The following is an 8,923-nucleotide window of genomic DNA, read 5'->3' as shown; positions in this document are numbered from 1 at the left end:
GTTTATCCTGGACTCCGCTCCAGGAGCAGTCTTTTAGAAAAATAAAAATAACATGGTCGATAACTGATCCTAAGGGAAGGGAAGGAGGGAAATATGTTGTCAGGGCAAGGGAGTGGGTGGTGGCCGGTCTGTTCATGCATTGTGCATCCAGGTAAGAGTTGGGTTCTCCTGACGTACTGAGAATGCACAGCTGCGTGCCTCTGGGCCCCGTTTCCACAGCAGAGATGTGTCGAGGATAAGATGGACTTAGCACATTCCTCCATGCCAGGCATTGTTCTGATAGGGGGACAGCAGGGGCTTCCCCGAAGAAGGGTTAATGTGATCAACAGCCTTTCTGCTAGGAAGGTGGATTTCTTTCTTCTTCACTCTCTGCCCCTCCTCTCTCCATCTCTCTTTTTCTCGATGTCTCTCTATCTGTATGTCAATCTGTCTCTCTATTTTGGTCTCCCTCTTTCTCTGCTTCCTTATCAAGTTGTCTCTCCGTTACACCCTCTCTCTGGGGGTCAGTATGTCTCTGTATCCATGTCTCTCTTTCTGTACGTCTCCATGTCCGTCTCCCATTCTCTCTCTCTCCCTGCCCCTCCTTCTCGCTCTCAAATGCAGATGGGACGATCTTGATTTCTGGGATTGTTTTGCTGCAGGACTTTCAGCTGACCCCCCACCTTCACAGCCTGTTCCCAGGTGTAGAAAATGGAAGTGGTCTCAGGAGACCTTGCTTTCTTGAGAATCAGTGAGGCAGTGAGCACCCAAACCCTTTGGAAAGCAGGACAATGTGGTGGTGGGGGGGGAGCTGGGGGTGGGGGGGACAGAAACCCAAACCCTACTGCCATTGACTCTGACTCATAGCGACCCCCCTCCCCAGGATTTCTGAGGCTGGCAATCTTTATGGCAGCAGACAACCAGCCTCCTCTTTCTCCTACGGGGAGGGAGGCGGATGGGCACTTCTTGGAAGCCAGCCCGGGGACGTCCCTGTGTGGCGTTCCCCTCAGCCAGTGCCCACAGCGTCCTGTGGGCCAGGTCCCGCACTCCCAGGAGCCCATTGCACCGTGACTCACGGACAGGGAGAGGAGAGGGTGCTCCCGCAAGTGCGGGTTCTGCAGACCGCTTCACGGGTCACATCGACTCAAGAGCAATAGGTTAGGTCTTTTATTTGTTGTTTTAATTTTAGTACCATACTCTTCAAACACTTTTTTAAAAGTATTTTTGTTGGGGGTGGGGGTGGGGAGAGGAAATCTGATCACATTACGTAGATCTCTTCATAGTTCTTGGAAAGCTCTTTTTTAAAAAAAAAATTTAATTTGGGTCAGGTGTACCTGAGTCCTCAAAGCAACCTCCTTGCTTTTCACTGCTTTACCGAGGTCTTGTGCAGCAGATTTACCCCATGCAATGGGGCAGCATTTCCCCAGCAAGATAGCTCAGGTTGCAGGAAAGGAGAGGGAAGGACAAGTAGAAACAGGAAGCACTGAGAGACGGTGGGGACCAGGCTGTCCCATTGTGAGCACTGCCAGCAATGTCAGGAAACAAAATGGGTACAGATTGTTGAGCGGTAAACCAATTCTCTCCTTCAACTTTCATCACATTACCATTAAAAAAATAAGTAAAATATATTATTTTTCAAAGGAGGAATCCATGTCCTCTCATTGGCCCAGCGAGGGTCACCTCCACCCATCACCCACTTCCCATGGCCTCAGGCGCACTGTGGTGGCCTTTCATGAGGACTTGGCACAAGATCAATGATCCCAGCCACCCCAGGAGATCTTTTTCTATTTTTTGCTCTCTCATCATGGTCCTCGACGATTGCATTTATGGAAAGGTCTGAACTCACCTATCTCGTGGGAGGGAGGAACGACGGCCTAGAAGTCTCATTGTAGAATGGAAACCTTGCAGATGAGAGAGTGTGATCACAGAGCTATTGCAACACCCCCTCACCTCGTTGGATTGGGAGTTAGGAGCTTGATTCAGCCTGTGAGACTAACCCGTTGTGTTTCCCCTACTGAGCAGAAACAGCAAATGTTAAGAGTGTGTGTGGTCCTCGCAGAGATGGGGTGGGGGTGGGGGTCGGGGGAAGGGGGGTTCTATTTGGTGTTGTCAGGGCAACGCCTAGTCCCGGGAGATGAACGATGCATGCTTTGAAACATGCCTTCTTCTGTAAGCGCTTCCTGAAGGAGAGCATCTCAGACTTCCCTCTGCAAATAAGCAGGGGGCTTTGTGAAGGAGATTCTTTGTGTGAAGCGGTCCCTTCCCACAGTGCGGTTTGTGCCTCCAGTTCCCTTTCTGTATTTGGACGGTTGCAAATTAGGTGGGTGTTCCCATTTCAGACGGTCCACTTTGTACTCAACAGTTTAACCCACTCATCCACCCCCCTCCGGGGGTTACTCCTCAGCTGGTCCCTGATTCCTCTTCTCCTTCTTGTGGGCTACTATCCGCCATTTCTCCCACCTTAACACCCCTCACCAGTCTGACCCATTGCTTTGCCTAACCCTCACCCCGGGCAAACTCCAACGTCTGCTCCCTTCAGGATGGAAGTTTTTCACTGCAGTTCTCATTTACTGAGCAGCTAACGTGAGCCAGGCATGCTCTCCACCTGCAGGAAACTCAGAGTTCAAGTTAGATAGTGACCTACTGAGTCCCCAGCCGGGGAACACGGGGTCGGTGAGAGAAAGTCAGACAGCTCTCACCTAGCCAGGGTTCACATGATCACACCCCTGGGTCTGGCCACTGCTCCTTGATCATGGAGACCCCTCCCAGCGGGCCTCGAGAATCAGAACTCAGCTTCTGGGGCCCAAGGCTGACTGTTCAATTCAGCTCCATGACTGGATCGTGGTCTTAGTGATGCCTTTAAAGATGAAAGGTGCTGCTGTCCATATTTTGGTGAAATGAGGGTGACAAGGGACTTGATTTCAAGAGCTGTTGGGGGGATGAGGGGACACGGGAGACCTGGAACCACTCTTTGTTTGAATATTTCCAACACTTACTAGGTGTGCAGGTCTAGGCTATGCACCTGGTTGTCGTGATTAGATATTTGGTTGTCATTCTTACATGCCATTGAGTTGACTCCCATTCCTGCCTGTCTGGTCTCACAGCATCCTTGCAAATACCCACATGGTTAAGCCCATCCTTGTGGTGATGGCGTCGATCCATCTTGTCGTGGAAACTTTCCCGGATTCTTACTGGCACCTCTGCCCCACCAAAGATGATGTCTTCTAATGACTGATCCTTCCCGGTGACATGTCAGAAGTAAGATGGTCAAACGATGTTCTGTGTGGATCCATAAGGCTTCTACGCTGGTCAACCCATGACTCTTTTGTGAGGCAGAAGGTGAGAGGGCTGATCACTCAAATATGGCGCATCTCCCTGTGGTTACCCATCGTTTCCAAGAGCTCTCCAGCATGCACTAGAAAGAGCTACATTTACTGATTGCTTTTTGGCTTAGCTGAGTCCCTCCTGAGTAAACATGAGTAAACTCCCTGACCCACACAGGTGTGAAACCAGGTGTGAAACCAGGAAGACAGCCCGCACCATTGTCATGCCAGACACCATCAGTCCCAGGCTAGGGGGTCACGCGCCCTAGGCTCGGTGGCAGAGCCCAGACCACAGCCACCTTACGGCAGACTGCACTTCCCTGAGTTGACACCACCACCAATGGGGAGTTGTACCACAGATGTGATGACAGCCACTTGGGGACAAGGGCCATCTGACATTCACGGTGCTTGCTGACTGTGAGATTCCAGAGATGTTCATTTGTAGACTAGAAGGATGGAGAGTGTCTGTCTTCATTTCCCAGGTCTGCTGTAACAAGTGCCGAAAATTGGCACTTCTAAGAACAGAAATGTATTGTCCCACCTTTCTGGAGGTGAGGATCTGAAATCAGGGAGATGGCAGGGCCACGCTTTCTCCTCAGGCTCTATGGGAGACCTTTCTTTGTCTCCCCAGCTTCTGGAAGCCCTGCATGCCCACTGGCTGCGGTTGCAGCACCACTCCACCCTCCCATGACCCTCTTCCCTCTCTGTGCCTCTTCTCCTCGTCTATACGGACCCCCTTGGACGGATGGAGAACCCACCCTACTCTGCCATGACCTCACCTTGACTGATGACACCTTCAAAGGCCTCTTTCTGAACAAGGTCACATTCCCAGGTCCCAATGGGTAGGAACCTGAACATACATTGTTTTGGAGCCCATAGTTCAATGCACAGGGCTCAGGGCAACAGTCACACTCAGAGGAGACAAAGTCAAAGACAACAACAAACACAAAGTGCAGAAGAAACTCTCTGCTACTTGTCATCTTTTCCCCTCTTGTTTACTAAAAAAAAAGAGAGAGATACAGTTCACATACCATCACATCCACCTATCCAAAGCAAACAACTTCGTGGTTTTTGGTATATTCACAAAGTGGCACAACCATCCCCTGTCCCCATCTAATCCCAGAACAAATGTATCATGATCAAAGAACAGTCCCTACCCATTAACGGTCACACCCCATTCCTCTCCTCACCCACCTTCCCCCAAGTACCTGCCAACCACTAATCTCACGTTCTTGGAGATGCTAACCCTTTGTCAGTGTGGAGTGCATTCTGACTCAGAGTGACCCTCTAGGACAGAGGAGAACCGTCCCTTAGCTTTCTGAGGTTGTAAGTGTTTACATAAACAGACTAGCTCATCTTTCTCCTTCGAAGCAGCTGATGGATTCTAACTGAGCATTTAACACTGTGCCTCAGGACTCCTGATAAGAAAAGTCTAAAAGAGAACCCTCAAAACCTCCCTGTTATCAAGTCAATTCCAACTCAGCGCAGCCCTGTAGGATAGAGTAAAACTCCCGTGGGGTTTCTGAGACCCAGTCCTGGCAGAAGCAGACTGCCATATCGTTCTCCTCAGAAGCAGTTGAGTGGGTTTGAAGGGCTGGCTGGTGAGTAGCTAAGAATGGAGCCTCTGCACTGCCGGCCTTCTTTTCTATGAGCTTCTCTCTCCACCAAACCCAACAGCTGGCAGGGGCCTTTTGCAGCTCTTCAAAGGACCATGGAAGGGCAATGTTGACTGGTAAAGTCAGAGGCATTTAGTAAACATAAATTGTTACTACGAATTGAAAACCAGTACACCCAGTTGCCATCAAGGTGACCCCAACTGGTAGCAAACCAAAGAGCAATGGGACAGAACTGGGCTCCAGAGGGGTTTCAATGGCTGGGTTTTTGGTAGATCACCAGCGTTTAACTTTGAGGCAAATCTGGATGGACTCACCGTCCAACGTTTCCACTAGGCACTGTGTGTGTTCACCATTGGCGCTGCTCCTGGAAAATGTGTAGACAGGGAGGCAGAATCACAGGTACCTTGAAAACCAAGACCAAGCACTGGCAATGTGCCTTTGGTCCAAGCATTTCCTTGCTCTGAGCTTCAAGAGTCCTATCTGTTCCACACAATGTTGTCTAGAACTTATAGGGAGCCTTTGTCATTCAGGACCTAACTAGGGAGAGTGCCTTGGAAAAAGACAAGGAAGTTTGCCTTCAGGGGAACCACCATGAAAGAGATGGAGGCTGAGCAGTAAGGCTGATTGTCCACTCATTGTGGACACAGTCCCATGGGATCTCCACCCAAAGTCCTCCAAACCTGCACCTCCCGTGGGAAGTCTTTCCGAGTGTGTACGTGCTGTATCTTTTCCCAGACTGTCTTTAAACGTTCTCAAGAAACAAAAGCATTGTGAAGAACTGAACACGGAACCCTTTGCCTGGTGTCATTGGGTGTTGTTCTAAGTCCTAAGGAGCCTGTGTGCAGCACAATGAAATACTGCCAGTCCTGCACCATCCTCACTATCGTTCTTGTTTGAATCCTTGGTTGCAGCCACTGTGTCCGTCCATCTTGTTGAGGTCCTTACCCTTTTTTGCTGCCCCTCTACTTTACTAAGCATGATATCCTTCTCCAGGGACTGGTCTTTCCGGATAACATGTCCAAAGTCTGTGAGAAAAAGTCTCACCAACGTTGCCTCTATGGAGCGTCCTGATTGTACTTCTTCCGAGACAGATTTGAACTCAGAATCCTAGCCCCCTAAACTGTGAGGAAATCAATTTCTGTTCATTAAAGTCACTCAGGGGTCATATTTCTGTTGTGACCGTGCTAGACAGCTAAGCACACCACCTAAGGAGCAACCAGTGGGGGCAAGGGAAAAGCCCTGTCACCAGTCTTGTATTTTCACTGATGAGTCAAAGATGGCCAACCTTGAAAGGTAGTCTACGTCACAATGCCAACACAAGCGACATGCCTAGTGGTCCAGGCTTCATACCGGAGCATCGTCTGACTCCATTCCCACAGCACAGTGGTTCTGGCTGTGCATGTCTCCCTGAAGGGAGGTGAGAAGCAGGTGTCTCACCTGCTGCAGGTGAGAAAGAGACTCTAAGGAACCTTGCAAATGGCTTCCAAGATGACACAACTGAGAAAGAGCCCAAGCCCCTTCATGGCGTGTGCCATGATGCCTGCAGGGGCCTTGAAATCAGTCAGTCGAAAGTCCGCTGCGGTCACTGAGTGGTGCTGGGCAGCTTAGAGCCATGGCTACCCTGAGCCTACTCTCCAGCATGGCCCACATGCTGAGAGTGCTCTGACCTCGCACACGGAGAATGCCGGTCATATGGTTGGGGCTGGTGCTTCACCATGGGCCGTTCTCTCCCTCCGCCCTGCTTGGTGGAAATCACACCAGGAAGGGGAAACTGAAAAGAGTTGAATGGCCCCTTTCCCAGGATGGTGACCAAAGGCCACCTGCATTCAGCAGCATCTTCTTCTCCCTACAGGAGAGCACCTGGCCGTACCTTTTTGGAGTAATTGTGGTCCCCGCCCTGGTCCAGCTGGTGAGCCTGCCCTTTCTGCCCGAGAGTCCACGCTACCTGCTCTTTGAGAAGCACGACGAGGCAGGAGCTGTGAAAGGTGGGTGTCCTCTCTCTTCCCTGACCCCCACCCCCACCCCATGCCTGGGTATGCTGGGACCAGGGCCCATGGGAAGTGGGAAGGGTTATCACCAGTCCTCTCTGCTGGGCACTGGAAGACATTCAATCTCATGTGCTCTTCCCTAGCGCCCTGTTTCAGGTGGCTCAAAGAGGGGTCATGGGCAACAGGGTGTCAGCCCAAGTCCCATGTAGCCGCACCTTATGGAGTCTCTGGGTGGCACACATGCTTAGGCACTTGGTTACCAACCAGAAGGTTGATGGTTCGAATCCACCAAGAGGCACCTCAGGAGAAAGTCCTGGTGAACTGCTTCTGAAAGGTCTCACTTGTTGAAAACTCACAGAGCACAACTGACTCGGAGGCACCTGGGGATGTTGTGAGTTGGAATTGACTCCAGCAGTTTGGTTTATTATTATTATTATTATTATTATTGTTCTGTCTTGTATTGTTGAGTCTTTTTTTTTTAATCTTCGATACCTTACAGAATTCTTTCTCTCCATTATAGCCTGGCTGGCTGGCCCCCACAGCAGAGAGATGCAAACTCAGGCTTCCTCTGGTTTAGGAGGATCGCAGGCTAACCTCACTCCATCCCCACCCATCCACCTCCCCACTCCCCCCACTTCTCCTGTTCTTCCTTTTTCGGGCAAGGAAAGACAAAATTACAAGCTTAAGATTCACGCCAATATGCTCCGAGGCAAAGGCAGGTCATTCTGTGAGATGACCTTCTGGAATGTTCCCAGTGACCTTGTGAGTGAGCCAGAGTAGACTCGCTTTATAGAAGAGGAACTGAGGCTCACAGTGGGACTTGGGGATCTTCTTAGGGGGGCTTCCCTTACGTTTCCTATGTGGCAAACTGCTTGGTTGGGTCCCAAGCACAGCGTTCAGAGTCAGTCTTTCGGTAGACCCCTGGGAAGGGAACATCTTTTACCCAGAGGGGGAAGGTGCAGGAGGGACAGTGGCTTTCCTTGTCTGTCTCCCAGTGTGGCACAGCAAAGCATGAGGACAGGGTGATGGCTAAGGGCTTGAGGGGTGGGGGCTGGCCAGCTACTGCCTTCCCACCCCCACTCTGCTGTCTGACTAAGCAAGTCCCTTAACCTCCCCCAAATGCAGAGCCCTCTTCTGTCTAAAGAAAATGATATAAGCCTTGCTCATGGGACCATCCTAAGTCTTAAAGGTGTGATATATAGTGAATTTAGGGAACACTGGTGCCTTGGTGTGGGGCTACTAACAACCAGGTCAACAGTTCAAAACCACTCCAAGGGAGAAAGATGAGGCTTCCTACTCCCGTAAAAAGTGTCAGCCCCAGCAACCCACAGGCGCAGTTCTACCCTGTCTTATAGGGTCACTGGGAGTCAGGACAGACTCAATGGCAGTGAGATTGGTGGTTTTCGCTTTGTTTGTGTTGGTGTGTCAGTAGGCATTGTGGTCATACATTGGACTGCTAACTGTGAGGTCAGCATTTCAAAACCACCAGCCACTCCAAGGGAGAAAGATGAGACTCTCTACTCCCGTACAGAGTTCTTGTCTTGGAAACCCATGGGGGCAGTTCTGCCCTGTGCCACAAGGTCACTATGAGTTGGAATGGAGCGAGTATGGTTTGGTCGTTCAGTGATCCATGCCCACCATGCACAAGACCCGGGTGCTATCTCAAGCCCACCCACCTCGTGTGCAGCCACCACTTAGCTGTCTGTGGTGCTAGGATGCTTATTCTAGTTCAAATGACCTGCTCTGCTTTTTCCATCTAGACCCTCTCATCCACTACAATGGCCACACAGAACTCAGAGACAATAGTCATGAGTTAGGGGTCTGTAAAGGAACTTAACAGGTCACAATGCAGGTGAGAAACGCTCAGGGTCCTGCTGTTCCGTCAGGACGTGCTACAAAGTTCTCTCCTGTCCGACAATAAATGCCCAAAGGGTCTTAAAGGCTTGAAGGTAAACAAGTGGCCATCTAGCTCAGAAGCAACCAAACCCACGTGGAAGAAGCACACCAGCCTGTGCGA

At 50.6% G+C, this 8,923-nt stretch overlaps 1 protein-coding gene across 1 annotated transcript in view; it reads left to right on the top strand.

Moving 5' to 3' along the window:
- Window positions 1–8,923, top strand: part of SLC2A9 (solute carrier family 2 member 9) — a 157,189-nt gene that overhangs the window by 72,508 nt on the left and 75,758 nt on the right. The window contains exon 7 of the mRNA XM_004715138.2: window positions 6,771–6,903. Within this exon, the coding sequence (XP_004715195.1) occupies window positions 6,771–6,903 (133 nt within the window). The remainder of the gene's footprint in view (window positions 1–6,770; window positions 6,904–8,923) is intronic.

This window comes from Echinops telfairi, unplaced genomic scaffold (assembly GCF_000313985.2).
Source record: "Echinops telfairi isolate 266 unplaced genomic scaffold, ASM31398v2 ScPeMD7_28;HRSCAF=97, whole genome shotgun sequence".
Taxonomy (NCBI): Eukaryota; Metazoa; Chordata; class Mammalia; order Afrosoricida; family Tenrecidae; genus Echinops; species Echinops telfairi.
Note: the sequence above shows the minus strand (reverse complement) of the source record. Positions and strands in the feature narration are given on the sequence as shown.